The 15,000-nt window shown below is 40.9% G+C and overlaps 1 protein-coding gene across 3 annotated transcripts in view; it reads right to left on the reverse strand.

Moving 5' to 3' along the window:
* The window catches only part of LOC138059340 (3'-5' exoribonuclease HELZ2-like), a 58,782-nt gene that overhangs the window by 32,913 nt on the left and 10,869 nt on the right, over positions 1-15,000 (reverse strand). For 2 of the 3 annotated variants that reach the window (XM_068904923.1, XM_068904921.1), the window contains 13 exons: positions 14,756-14,792; positions 14,028-14,122; positions 12,538-12,630; positions 12,034-12,117; positions 11,639-11,693; positions 11,493-11,549; positions 10,837-10,938; positions 9,268-10,371; positions 8,177-9,055; positions 7,861-7,996; positions 4,479-4,668; positions 3,700-3,816; positions 59-612 (listed from right to left, as the gene is read on the reverse strand). In XM_068904923.1, coding sequence (XP_068761024.1) covers positions 59-612; positions 3,700-3,816; positions 4,479-4,668; positions 7,861-7,996; positions 8,177-9,055; positions 9,268-10,371; positions 10,837-10,938; positions 11,493-11,549; positions 11,639-11,693; positions 12,034-12,117; positions 12,538-12,630; positions 14,028-14,122; positions 14,756-14,792 — 3,503 coding nt within the window. The remainder of the gene's footprint in view (positions 1-58; positions 613-3,699; positions 3,817-4,478; positions 4,669-7,860; positions 7,997-8,176; positions 9,056-9,267; positions 10,372-10,836; positions 10,939-11,492; positions 11,550-11,638; positions 11,694-12,033; positions 12,118-12,537; positions 12,631-14,027; positions 14,123-14,755; positions 14,793-15,000) is intronic. The other variant, XM_068904922.1, reaches the window with a different exon arrangement.

The following is a 15,000-nucleotide window of genomic DNA, read 5'->3' on the forward strand; positions in this document are numbered from 1 at the left end:
TCATAGGCCTAGTAATGTTGAACAAAAATAAAATTCAGCACTTGGCCGTAGTACTCACCGTGCAATTTCGGCCTTCATGAATCCCTCCTCCACGTGCAACAATGCATGCATGATTTTCTTGTAATTGTTGCGACTTAATTTTTCATCAGGTATCTTTAAATTTTCCTGAAGGCTGTAAACTCTCGACCAGTGCATACCTTGGAGAGTTGCCCCCGATTCAGGAACGAGCCTGACCACTTGCACGGACCTTTCGTTCCAGATTGCGGCAGAAGGAACATTAGAAGGACTAAGTGTGGAGGCCTCGCTATGTACATCCGCGTTAAGCTTTTGCACCAGGTAAGTTTTCTTTCCAAAGTCGAAAACGACGCATTGATCAAAGCTTCCATACAATGACGATGCGAATGAGACAGTGAGGGAAACTCGCAAGCGCCCAGATGATTTGACTTCGGGTGCTTTGTACCAGAATCCTGTAAGTTTGGCAGTATAACATGTTCTGTAACTTTGCAGGCCGGCCGTCTCCTCATAACAGCCCACACTTATTTCAGACAGCTGATAGACATCGTGGTATTTATAAAGTAGCAGAACGTGGCGAAGGCATCCTATATCCTTTGTCTGTGGAAATTAGAAAAGAAAAAAGCAATTGACTTAATTGCGCGCCCACATTACTTCAGTCGTCATTTTCAAGGCCCTCGAAACTCTTTACTCTATGACAGAGTAAAGTAATCTGTTTCCATTGGACATCAAATGGGCTATATAATTCTGTTTTCCATGGGATATAAGCTATGTTTATTAGAAATTCAGTTTCTAGTATTATTTATGTATGACTTGCTCTGCGCAACATGTTATCGATCCGAAACCGGGAATAGTTGTCGAACCATGTGCCCTTGGAATGGCAGCTAAGACTACCGAAATTGGGAATTCCTAGATTAACAGCTGGAACGATCAGAATTGATGTATTATCATTTCTGGAAAATTTAGAAATAACTTCTTGGACTACATTGTTGTGCACGTTCTCCACTCAGGCTGCCGGCACTGAACAAGTCTTCCGCAAACATTTGAATACTGATCTCTATCACAATCAGCAAAAAGTCTTTATCGATTGCTGTTCATTTCATTTTCTCGCTTCTCGCAAGCTTGTGTGTGACATTTTTATTCTTGGTCTGGAAATGTTGAAAACTATAGGTGTCAGAAGGTCAGCTTGTGTTTATTTACTGCAAGAAGAAATTGTTCTTGGATTCAACACACGTTTGAAGACTTGGTAAACTTGAAAAAGAAGAAATTGTAGGAACGTAGAATAAGAGCATTTCATCTAAAGCTACAACTGTGTATTGCTCGTGCCACACGAGACTATCTTTGGTTTACTTTACAGTCGCTTATCGCTAACCGCTTGCAGTATTTACAAAGAACCGGGCAAGCAGCGAATTAAACTATCTTGCCTTGTTATTTCCATTGCGAATTGCTTAGGTATAAAAGAAATATGTGTTGCTCGCTTATTAATTAAGGTCCAGGTATAGGTTCAAACAACTAAGTACCACGCGTAGAAACTGTATTTCCCTCTTGAATTCACTGCAGACGTAGCAGCTCTTCGCTTCATAGAAAAGCGCTCGAAATAGCAAGGCATTCCGCTGTTTTCAGATCGAAATTCATTTAATTTCACAGGATAGTCCTCTTCGAGAATCTTCGAAGTTTTTGTTATTTTCCTGACCAAAGTGTTGTAATTTTTCTTTCAAGTCCAATATAACGCAACGCTGCTTGCCCAACAAAGGCGCACACTGTAAAGTGGGTGAGTAAGGTTCTTTAGGTTTCTGCTGTGTTTTAAAGTTATAAGCGTCTTTCCTTCCCTTCGATCTCTCTCTTTTTTCGATATTATCAAAGTTTGCACAAATTAAACCTACTATTTTAGTTTCTGCCGTGTGTAAGCGTTTTGCTAAAAGCATCTCAAAACTGATTTTGTAAGGGAAAAGCAGATGTGGTCATGAATGGTTCTATATCACCCATCTAGAAAACATGTAAGGCCCAGGCTTAATATTGAGACATCAGTTTTTTTCTTAGAGCCGGGCCAAACGTACCAAGAAAGTTAGGTGCTAACATAAACCCCCAATATGTTGACCGACAACTGAATGTCCGGACGTCTTGTTACGGCTTAAGTGTAGCAGGAGGAGCAGACGGCGCAGGACAGTGGATCGGGGGAGGGAATGGGGGAAGGATGGGGGCTTTTCACAAACTGTCTCGTTAGGAATAATAAGTTGTAGGACCTTTTTGACCTTTCAGGTTTATTTTTCCACTAAGCTAGACAGACGATCTCCCGTTGAAGCAATGGTGCGTCTAGAATGTAGCCATTGCCTTTGTTTCAGTGGAAGAGCAATCGACATGCTAATCTAAAAGATCTCAGACTGAGCTGGAAGTTCAAAGGAAACAAGTGTATTGATTATTTGAACATTTAGACAAGAGGTCTACAATGGAAATTAGTCATTGCGAAACTTTAGATTGGGTAATTTGCTTGGATTTGGCTCGGCTCTTCCCGGTTTTAAAACCCTTGTCCGCTTCTAATAATAAGGCCCCAGTATTACAACCTTAGACTCCGTGCAAAAGGGCGCAGCAATTCCCGACATTGGAGGGAAAAGTAGTTTTGGCAGATGTTGGATGGTGTTGGGAGTGGTATGCAAACCGATACAACAACTCTCAACAGTGTAAACACCTGAAGTGTATTATAGGAAGGATACTACCCGTAAACTAACAAATACGGCTTCCATATTGTTTTCAACATGTTAATGCGTTTCTATCTCCATGGAGACCCGCATATGTATAATGCGCTTGCCTTGTCCCAGCAGTGTTTGAGAGCTGTGCAAACGGATCCAACAGTTTTGCGCCGCGCTTCGGCGATCACGGAACAAGAGAAATGTTGTGAGTTGTTGGTTCCAAATTTTGTCCAGTTTAAAACTTCGCGCAGCAACACGCAACACGCAACAACATGCAACAGGGAGTGCAAACGGAAGGAACATGTTGGGAGATGTTGACCAACAATGTTGCGTCCGTTTGCATGGAGCCTTCAGCGTTACGCTCCCCATAAGTACCAGGCTTTTTTTTTCTTCTATTGCGCCGCTCTACCAGGAGTATGAAATAGAAAGAGTCCATCACCCAAGAGTAAGATTTACCCAAATTCAGCGTCAGAAAAGTATCTATTTTTAAACCAATTGTTGGTTTTCACTCACGTGATCAACAGGCATGTTTTTCAACGAAAACAAAAGGAAGCGTTTGCATAATAATAGAGTTGTATTCCCGGAGGATTTGGTCGGGGCACCAACATGGCCGCCTTTTCTTTGTCTAGGGGCACCAACATGGCGGTCGTCACGTCATGTGAAAACCGAGGATAGACCAAATCGGCAAACTCAATGTTGTAACTAATTCAAACCCTTTTGGAGGAATAAAACGTTTTTTCCGGGTATTTCCATATAATGTGAATGCTACATATTGTAATGCAAGTACAATACACAAAGAAACTTAATCCAGATTTGGTCTATTAGTTGTGTTCCCGCAAAACTTGGTTTAAAAATAGACACTATTCTGACGCTGGTGAGGACAAACCTGATACCAGATTGTTAATCTTGTGTATGGATTCGTGGAAATACCTTTATTAAGAAAGCATTACAATTCCTGAATTTGTTGGAAAGGTTTTCCCATGCAACTCAGTTTACTGACCTCAAACAAAAGGGTGAATGTCCACTGGAATCTGTGGACGTCATTACTGTCTTGAAGTTTCACGCTGAGTTCCGGAGGAGTGCAGGTGATATTAACTCCTGCGAGATCCTGCACAAGCTGTGCATTGCAAAAAGAGGAGTGAATTGGAGTTATCCATTGGACATTTTTAGAGACTAGTTGTTGGTAATTGCCATGTATTGACGCAGAATTCAAATGTATTAAGGACCGCCAACAAGTTCCTTGCCATTTGTTTTATGGTATCATCATGGTGGGTTAATCATCCTGGGGCCTATTTCTCAAAAGCCCCAAAAATTGTTCGGGCCCTAAAAGCAATTCGTGAAACTAGGATCTGCTGCTTCTGAAAAGTTTATGTTTGTACATGTTTTCGAAACCAGCAAAAACAAACAATTGCAATTTCACGACTAGATACGTTTTCCTTTTGAAGGCACAAAGCGTTTTATGTCACCCGAAATACGCCCGAAAAGTTTTAAGACTTTCGAGAATCACTAAGGGAGGCTCACTATCGTGGTATGTTTAAAGTTTAATTTTGACCACAAAGAACCCAGGATTAGTAACAATCGGGTTTTGGCACTGACTTCCATGAACAAAATTTGCAAATTGTATTATCTATCCATTATAATACTACCCAGCCGCAGGAGGTGGCATAAGCACAGTATGTGTTCACCTATGGGCCGATCTCGGTCGACAGAGCGTAGTTGCATGAGAGGCAGTCCTCCCAACTGGCTTTTTACATACTCATTTTTTTACTGATTACTTACATTTTCCTGAAGTCCTTTCAAAATTGCTGATGTTAATTCAATGGACACAATTTCTTCATTGTCTTGATTGACTTTCATTCGTTTTTCCCTCTCTTTTCGTTGGTATTCTTGTTCCCATTCTTTTATTTCCTCGCTGCTATGGGCAAAGATACATCCCCGCCCAAACCTGCATCGTTCCCGAGTGTAGCAACTGAGGAGACAAAAGAGAACACATAAAACTTTGACTGATTTATTATTATTGCAAGCTTTTAATAAATCTTGCATGTTCTCTTAAGCCCTTGCTAATACAGATATGGAACATTTAAAATAGGCGTAAAACTGAAGTGAAAGTCGCAGGACATGCCTGCATCATCAGAAACTGCAAGAAAGGCGCCCCTCTCTGAGCATGGCGCAGAATGGCCGGACATCATTAATATTCATATGACTAATCATCGCATTAGCATAAAAGTGACGCGCTGAAGCGCGAAATTTGAAAGCGACAAACTACATTTTTTAAAAGAAATGGCGCCAGAAATGGGCAAACGCCCTACTTTAATTTTCATTCTAAAAGCATCTCGGTTGTAGAAGTCCTAACTTGTAGGCTGCAAAATGAAGACCAGATTACAATTATTTTATCGAGACGCTCGGGAGATGTACACGACTTGTAAAAACTATTGGAAATTTGAGTTAAAATGCGAGTGCAGCCAGGGAGGAATGTGTGCAGCTGGCTCCCACGTGGCTTCCTCAGGTCTATAACCAGCCCAAATTAAAAAGATACTCCGCGGTTTTTTCTCTTGTTCGCTTAGCGACTATTCGCTCAACGATGGACTCATCGGGTAGGACGGTGACTTGTTTAGCTGTCTAAAATGCCCTGCTTTGGGTCGGCAACGCTTTTCCATGACGATAAAGATGTGAGAACTGATGATTATTCAATCTGCGAACGGTTTTTAAAAGTTTATCTTTAGTTGTCATGACAACAAATGACACAATAGAGGCGTCTGAAATTGTGATTATGCATGAAGAACTGTCACTATAATAGCACAGTTAAAGCTAACATATTGATTCATGCATTGATGGGTGGGTTTTAAAAGGTAATTACAATTTTTAGCCATTTTCAAACACGAGCGGGAGACCGCACTTAATGTTCGGTTCGCGAGCGCAATCAAAGCAAACTACATGCGAATGATTGATCAGGGTCTGGGTGCGATAGAATGAAATATGACAGGAACGGGAATGCGAAAGAACGTTTCTGAATACTGGTCAACCAAACCAATGTTTTCTCTTCGACTGCTGGTCGGTGATACCAGCCACCCCGCCATATTGTTCTGTATTTTTGATCGACAAACTCAAACCCCTCGTCTTACACATGACGCGAAAAAAGCGCAAATAAGTTAAAATGTGCGGTTTATACCCTAACTTTACGTCCTAATATAATTCCTCCGTGGTGTAAAGGGACCTAATGAGATGCCTTCAAACCAACTCTACATGCGAAATTACCCTTTTGTTGTGTATCTTAAATATCTCGGACTGAGCATAATTGACGAATTATGTGACGAATGTCACTAATCAAGTAATTTGTTTTCCTTTCAACTCTGCCACAAATAATTGTGCGGAGAAGTTTGATCATCATCATTTCACTTTCCATGTCGCCAGCGTAACGCATCCGAAACGCATCAGAAATTCGTTCATCATGTTGGCTTCATGCCGGCAGCTTAACGGGTGCTTGGGACTTGAGGCCACAATAAAAAGCATTAAAATATCTGTGCTTGGTTTCAGCCGTAAGATTGATCGCGATTCCACCATCGACAATCTCTTAATCGGTCAAAAAGAAATCTAAACCGAAAATGTATCGAGCGACAAACTATAAAAGGCTCAGAGAAGCCAGCGAGTCGATTTCGTAATGGAGGCCTCTCAGAGAGCGGCGCACACTTGTGTTTTACTCATTAGAGTTGCGAAAAACGCTTCTCAAACTCATTAATAATTCATAAGCCAAAAACAAAAGAAATCACTACCGTGAAGGAAGTTCGGATATGTGGTCTTAATTAGCATAACATTTCGCCAACTTTGATCCCAAATATCTCTTAAAATACTGATTCCTTTGAGACGCAATATCAAACACTCGAAAGAGTGTTTCATCAGATATCCAACCACCTCAAAATCGGTTAAAAAACTCGGCCTTCGGCCTCGTTTTTCAACTCGCTTCTCGGTGTTTGGGTATCCGATGAAACACTCCTTCTCTCCAACTGTCGCACGGGAAAGAAAACCAACTAGTCGGTTCGTGCATTTAAGGCGCGTTTTTTTTTTTTTTTTTTTTTTAAGTAATGACAATTTTTGTCCATTTTCAAACAGAAAAAACAGGAGAGTTTGGCTCTTCCGGAACGTAATTAAAGTTAAACCAAGCATGTTTCGCGTGAATCATGCTTGATGATTTCTCAGCTCTGAATGATGTAAAATGAAACGTGACAGGAACGAAGACAAAAATTGTGAAATTCTCTGTCATTACAATTTAGAGAAGTGGTAAAAATTGGTCGTAACGAGAGGTCTGCCTGCAGTCCACAAATGTGTTAAAACGCTCATGACACAACATACGAACCGGCCACTAAGGCAATAAGCACAAGGATAAGCTTGCACCGTTTACACAGTGAGATTTGGCATACGCAAGCGTAGTAATAACGTCCGAGAAGATCTAGTAAGATTCAAGATGGTGTGCAAATCGTCGTGCTTGTGCAAACTCACGCCGGTTCCCACTTGTGAAATATACACAACCGTATGATGAGCATACGCGCAAGGAAAGGAAAAAGTTTCCTTTCTTGCGCTTTACGCTTATGCTTATTTCACGTTTATTTCAAGCCGGGTTCTCACACGTGTTTTTTAATACTTACGCTTGAACTTGTGCTTATTGCACAAGTGGGAACCGGGCTTAAGCTGTCGCAAATCATGTCGCAAATGAGATGCAGGATTAACTACTGATCAAACTATTTGGAGTGATCGTGTTTGTTCGGAAATCTACTGCCTACAAACTGCTTGTACATTTGATGGACAGTTATTCCACTGGGTATTCGCACCTCAGCATTTGCATTTGTAAGAAACTTACCGCAACCAATTGGAGTCTATTAAGAACCCAGATGGGAGTTCAAGTGAGACAAAAATAATTTATGCCAGAAAGCAAGTATATGTCCTACAAACAATAGCCATTCTGAGCCATGGCAGGTTCTGGGGGATGGGGGTAGTCATATGGAATGAACAAGTGTCAGCTAGGAGGATTCCTAAACTTGTGAATAAGTGTCCCTGTCTTAATTGTAGTGCCTCAAAGAAATCCACGCGGAAAGGCACCATTCAAGGCTCTTCGAACGCGCAACAACGGGGGCGATTTGTAAAAACCGTATGGAAACCACAAAGATACCTTCTGCATAACTTGTAAGCGCCATTTTTCACTCCAGGAGGGGAAGGTCTATACTGCAATCGTGTATTAGAAAGGGTTGCCTCTTTGGTTACCTTCCCAGGCGATCCTGTCAGAGTTTCTCGTGGAGTGGGGAGAACTATGGAAAAAAAAAAGAAATGATGAGTTGGCTTTGATATAGGCTGACGTTTCAAAAGAGTCGTTTAAACTCTCTACATCCCTCTTAAGAGTAGCCATATGTTGGGAAGACAAATTAAAACTGCTACTTTGTTAATTTGTTGAAGTAAATTAACAAGATATGCAAATGAACTTGACTCACCTCCTTCTCTTTCTAAAGTCCACATAAGCTGTTCATCCTCTCCGTGAGCAAACGAGCACGGTAATCTTAAGCAAGGGACGTTCATGGAGTATTGTCGACACACTGTGAATGCCACATTGGCGGGAACCTTCTCTGGATATGGCCTTATTATTTGCCATTCTTTATTGCTGTCATTCCATATTGCATACTCTAGCTTTGAACGGTTCTCGCACCCTTTGCAGGCTTTAACCTTTTCATTTACGCTAGCTGGTCGCTTACGATTCTTGTTGAGGAAGTGGTTGCAAACGACAACCACATTCTTTGGTATCCTTCTAAAATCGCTAACCGCGTCAGGTGATTTCTCTGTAATATTTTTAAAAGATGACACTTGGCTGCCTTGATTGCGACGGGTTTCAAAAAGAAGAGAAGCTGTAGATCTCCCTGTTGAGGCGGAACTCCACGCAGACGAATTGATCCTCTCGATGACGTCTGTTTGAATCCCTTCCTTTAATACGACATTTTCACTTGTGTCTTGGGACGTTACATCTGGTGTTGTGCATCTTTGAGTGTCAGCAGTAAGATCTTCTGTATTGACATGGGACGGCGTAATGGTAGATGATGTCGAGCTAATTTGTGAAAGGCCTCTCTCGGAGGCCTCAATAGGTGTGGACCAAGTTGAAAAGATCGGAACATTTGAAGTAGAGTTTTTCAACGATACGTGTCCTAAGCCAGGGAATTCGTTCTCACTCGACAGAGATAGGTTTAAAGAGGCTGCTGAGGCGTTCTCCTGAGTGTCTGCGATCTGTTCTGGAAAACGTGAAGTAGGCAACACCCCAGTTGACATGGACTGCATTCCCTTAAATCGCTCAGCTGAAATAATTTGTTGAGGTGTCGGAAGAACTATCGAGATTAAATAAACAAGTTTGTGAGATGATACCTGCAGATAACGTTGCATTCAGGCAATTTAGTACTAGGCGTAACATAGAAACAATACTACTCTTGCACCGTCGACCTTTCATCGTCTACTCTGCTCCAATGTGCTATCTACAGACAGTTTCATTTAAAACTAAACAAGACTCTTTTGGATAAACAAAACTAGTAAAGATACTCACTTCCTTGGCGTTCCATTGTCCACATAGCCGATTCTACTTTGCCATGAGGGAACGTGCATGGCTCCTTTGGACAAGGCCTGTGTGTCGCAAAATGTCGGCACACATCCAAAGTGGCTTTTGGCGGGACCTGAAAAGCGGGATAGGGTCTTATTGCTTGCCAGTGGCGCATAATGTTGTTCCAGACAGCGAATCTTAAAAGGCTGTGCCTCTCAGGATGTTGACAAGTGGTACAGACTCTCAACGACGGAGCAGTTTGTCCTCGCAAAAAGTGGTCACACACTACAAAGACACCGTCAGGAATCGTGTTATGGCACGGTCGTTGGTAATCATTGAGGCTTCGTAAACTGATGTTGGCATCACTGAAATGTTTGAAAGAGCTAACAGTGGTTACACCTCTTATCGACGGTACCGGGAAAGAGCCTGTATTGGAGTAATTACCGAGAGGAAGCCCTTGGTACGGTTGCTCGGAGTTAATGGTTGTTGACTGTTGACTTTGTGAGGTAGTTGGAGGTGACGACTGCAAACAAGTTTCCTTTGAGGCATGCCCAACAGCGGAGTAAGACGTATGTATGGAGCCCTGACCTGACCTTTGAGACAAACGATTTTCCAGGGTTGGAAATTCCTCGAAAGTCGAGAGATTTGGTGCCTTACTTGTATTTTGATTTTTTGTTCCTTCCATTTCGTTATCTGCACGGTTCAGTTTTATGTTCTTCATAGAACCTGATTGGGGCGTTAGCATTGACTGTGAATGCAAAGTTTCTCTGTTTCCTAAGGCAGTCTGTGATAGCTGGTTTTCCAACTGGTTCTGATGATATGATGCTGGCTTACTTGTACTTGCTTTTGCAAATTGTCCAAAGGGACGGCGTGAGCGTCTTACTTCAGTAAACCCATCCAATAATTCGTCTTCCTCGTCACCAACAAAAGTCGCAGGAAGTCCAGAAGGTAATTGAAAAAAGGGTGGAATATTTTCTGAAGTGGTACGATCGAAGTATCCCAGGCTTATGTCGTCGGTGTCTCCAGTGACTGAGTAGGTGTCTTGAGAATTGTCTTCCTCTGACATTTCATCAGATGACTGGGTTTGGGTGTTTGGTAGTGGTTTCTGATCTGCAAACATATGCGAAGTTCGCGTGTTACTCACAGGTCCAACTTTTTCTCTCCCTCAGAGACAAATAAATATGGTAAGGCTGATTGTCCGGAAGAAGCATATTTCCGGAAACTGAATTTTAACCCTCTACGACATTTGCTTTATTCCCCTTAAAACACATGCAGCAATTCGCACAAGTGAATCAAGAAATGATTTTCTGAAGAAACCGTGATTCTGTACCTTCGGGGAAGAGGTGGGGTAAGATCGAAGTCTGCAGAAACGGGCGTTTAGATGATGAACTACAGTAACAACATAGAGTAGCAGACTTTCAAATGTCTAACCTCATGGATGATCCTTGCCAGTGAAGGCTTAAAGTATGAGTTGCAGAAAATGAAGTGTAAAGAACTCTTCGAGCGTTAAACGAGGTCGAGATAATAAGATGTAATAATTGACAGCCTGTGGCAAGTCACTCTTTTTTGTTTTACCTGAACTAGAAGCATTCTTCGCTTTCTGACTTTCCGCTTTTTTCTTCTCTTTCTTCCTCGTTTTCTTTCGCTTGTTTTTCTTTCGTTTATTTTCGACCTTGTCTATAATGACAAGAGAGATGAGCTGAGCTACATGAAACTTTAGTAAGGTTTTAGACATCAACATCAACACAAAATGGTCTGAATATATGAAGAACTGAAAAACTTTGACAGACATCTGTTGTCAGATACGTCCGTGCCATCCTAAACGTGCATAAAAGATTGTGCGATGTGGTACAACTATATGAAAGAAAGTTCAATGATAATGACAGAAGGTAACAAATACCTCTTACTAACCGAATTCCAGGTCCGTACTGTAAGTTACAGACCGAGTATTTTTCGCACTTGGGCCATAACTTAACGGGAAAAATACGAGGATCTGTAACTTACAGTACGGACCGAGAAAACGAGATTAGTAAGATATATATGGTATCTCCGAGTTAATCAGAAGCCCTGCAAAGGAAACTAGTTGAAGTCAAGCGCAACGTTCATCTGCCACAGATGATTGGTAAACAGTTGCACAACTTTATTTCGCAAAACCAAAACGAACAAGAGAGACACAGTAACGGGCAAAAATGAGCAGGGGAGATCTGTGCGACAGAAGAGAAAAAGCTCACCATAATTTTTGGTTTTCCCATTTCCGACGTCATCATACTGCATGGTTTCCTCGGGTGCTGTGGAAGAAATGATGTCACTGTAAAAATGTTCAAAGGAATTAGCCTCTCATAGAATCAAAAGACAAGGCAGTTAATTAAACTTCTACCAGTTTCTGCTGAAGCGACAAGTTTATCCTCTTCTTCTTCTATACACTGCTTCTGCTGATGCCAAAAAAAAGTCGTTGTTTTCAATATCGTATGACCACGTATTGTGAATCTGTTGCAAGATGCTATGAAAAGCTCTTAGCAACTGCAAAAAGAACGCCTTTCTCTCTAAACCTCTGGTATCCTTCCCTTTCATTGAATTAAATGAATGAAGTTGGTGTTATTAGTTGGTATTGTGAAATCCGATGTCTGAGATTTCTACCCATGACAAACAAGTGGTAAGGTAAGAGATGGTTAAACTTTTAAAAGAGGCAAAGCTCAGGACATGGACACACAAAACACGAATTCTAGCCATTTCCTTGAAGAATAACACCATAAATGGTTTTCCTTGCTCTACCTTTTCTTCGGCATTGGATACAGGTTTGTTGGCCCTCTTTTCCACTCGACTTCCTTCGTAAGATAGATCCAGTTGGGATCCAGCCTGTAAAGTTAGAAAAGGATAGAGCATTGATTGAATGAAGGCATTCAATATTTGGGACTATTAAGATGAGAAACTGGTAAATGTTTTCAAGTCATCTTTCTCGAGGTGGGCCAGCCAAGAAAAACATATTCCGACAAAATTTAAGAATGTCATTTAAGACCACCTTGAACCATGGATTTTACAATTATCCAAGGCAAAATGGGAGCAAGGCATAATCATGTGACGATATCCTACCCCTATATAATAAGTATCTTCAATCAAGCCTGATTGGCACCCAACATAGGCAGCACAGACAAAGGAAAGTTCGAACTCTTTCAGCTGAAGAGGAGTCGGGACGAGGGAAAGAAAATCTAGTGACTATAAAAATGATGTAAGTGATCTAAGTAGTCTGACCATTTTGATCCGTTTTGTGACAATTACCTGACACTTGAGAGATTGATGATCCCCTTTATTGGTTGATTCGTCAGTTTCATTTCTTTCATAAGCTTCTTGCTTTTCCATCGTCGAAACGGACTTAGTTGCAAAGAATATAGAAAATAATTTCACGTTAACACTATCGTTCTTTCACTGGACCAATATGTTACCATACACATTCACTGTATCGAATGATATCTTCCACTTAGAGCTCCAACAGTGGCTCGTCAGGAAGAGTAGCTCATTCTACAAGATACTCTTACTCTTTCCAACTATATATATAAACGAGAATTGACTTATGTAGGTACTATTTCCTATCACTGTAAGGTTACTATTTTTCAAGTCTTTTTCTTCCTTCCTTTTTTAAGGAAAGATAGTTTTTTTTCCAACTCCTCTCTCAAACCAAACCCATCATCTATTAAAATACGAATGATCCCGAATCTTTCCCTACCTATGTTGCTGTCATGACCTACCTCTCCATTGGTTATGCGCCGATCAAATCTAAATTTCAATATCCCCCCCGCACCGGGCAAACCCCGGGCATTTCACTTTTTTCTGCGCCCGGGGGTGGAAAATTTGACCTTAGCATCGGTGAGGTGGGGACGATTGAACCGGAAGTGTCAGGTTTCAAATGACTTTTTTTCGGGAGCCGATGTCGCTGACAGCTTGAAAACACGTGCTTGGGTTAGATGGAAGAGTTTGAAGGAAAAGCGATTGCCTTACAAAAAAGATCTTCAAAAGTTTTCCTAAAAGGAAGGCCTTCATTTCATTGTTAAAGCTGTGCGTTTCTGTTACAGGTAATGAACCGACACTGAACAATTTAATATAAATGTAGTCGTAAACGCTCTTGGCTCGGTTGTTGATAAGTATACAGTACCCTCGTTAAACAATCTTCGCAATGTTTCGGAGTTAGAGCAGCATAAACTTACTTACATGATTGACATTGTCCGACTTAATAAATTCAATTTCAAGTCACTTTTAATAGTTTCAATATTATATTTGTGTTTTGTGGTTGCTCAAGTCTGGTGAAAACGGCATCGTCATATAAAAAGGCCACGACAAATGTTTTGGCATGTTTATACACAAGCTTTATTAAAGATGACAGGAACCCACGACGATTGTTCTTTAGTAGGATTTGACAGACAAATCTGACGATTGGTAGGGCATTTGAACACCATTTTGGCCCGCGGGGCAGGAATTTGAACGATCCTATCTCTAAAAGTTCAAATTCCTGGAGTTTGCAAGGCGGGTGGGGGTGGGGGGGGGGGGGGGTGGGTAAAGGGGGAAGTTTCGAGTTGATCGGGGCATTAAGTGTTTTTGGCTGCTGTCAGTTAGTATCGAATCAACCTCGAATTACACATATCTTTATATAGTATATATCTATGTACCAAAACAGTGTGCTATTTGCTGTTTTGCAGGGCGATACGTTTGCTTTTTATTCTCCCTTGGTAAACCCTATGACGTAATCAGTGGCACGAAAAGTTAAAATGCCCTACCGTTTCTTGTTTGATCCCTTTTGAATTCTTCAACATCTGTGAAATTCGCTTCATCATTGCTCGGGCCTCTTCATTGTCAGGCTCAAAATATAGGACTGAAACAACAAAAACAGTGCCCATAGCCAGAAGATTTCTTATATCTGAAAACCCTCCTTCAACAAAGAAATATTCAATGCATATTGTTTGTTCCACAGTCACCGGCGAAGGGAAAAGAAAAGAAATCTTAATGAGCGAACATCTCCAAACCGGTTGATCGGCGAACTCAAGGTAGCAAAGGAATCAAATAATAAAATATATGACTTTTCTTTGTACCATTACAGTATTGTGGTCTTTGTTTTTCCCATGCATTATAGCATGCTATTTTTAAAACCTCTATACAGCGGTGATCGTAGATCGGATAGTTATACAAAATCCCTTTGTCTGAAAACAGTAAGACGACTATAACACGTTACAACTCTTTAAGATATCACAAGTTTGAAGTGAAAATAAGCGATGTCAAAATTCTAACAGAAACACTTTTTTTTGACTGCAAGAAAATCAAACAAATTGGATTCCAAACATTTGCCCTTCTTTAGTAAGAGTGGAGGTTCGCTTTAATAGGCAGTCAGTTCAGGATGTGTCCGACATAAACTTGTCGAGCAGATCAAATAATTTGCTTCCAGAAAAAATGGCTCGGTCTATTATAATGAGAAACAGGAAAACGAAAGCAATTTTTAAAATTTGCATACCCCTCTTGCAGTCTTCTTCTGCTTTGCTATGTCTTCCCTGAATGATTGAAAAAAAAAAAGAAATAATTAAATTGAAATAGGGCAACCAGAATTGTCCTTTCTTCCTCATTCCTTTCTCTGTCACCTGGTATTACTGTTACGGATTAGATGCCTCCTTGAGCGCTATTGATATAAACGACGAATTGATAGTTTATCCAAAATATTTTTTTTTGCAGATAAGACTAATGAAACTTGTGAGTCATATA

The sequence above is a fragment of the Montipora capricornis genome, chromosome 8, assembly GCF_036669925.1.
Source record: "Montipora capricornis isolate CH-2021 chromosome 8, ASM3666992v2, whole genome shotgun sequence".
Taxonomy (NCBI): Eukaryota; Metazoa; Cnidaria; class Anthozoa; order Scleractinia; family Acroporidae; genus Montipora; species Montipora capricornis.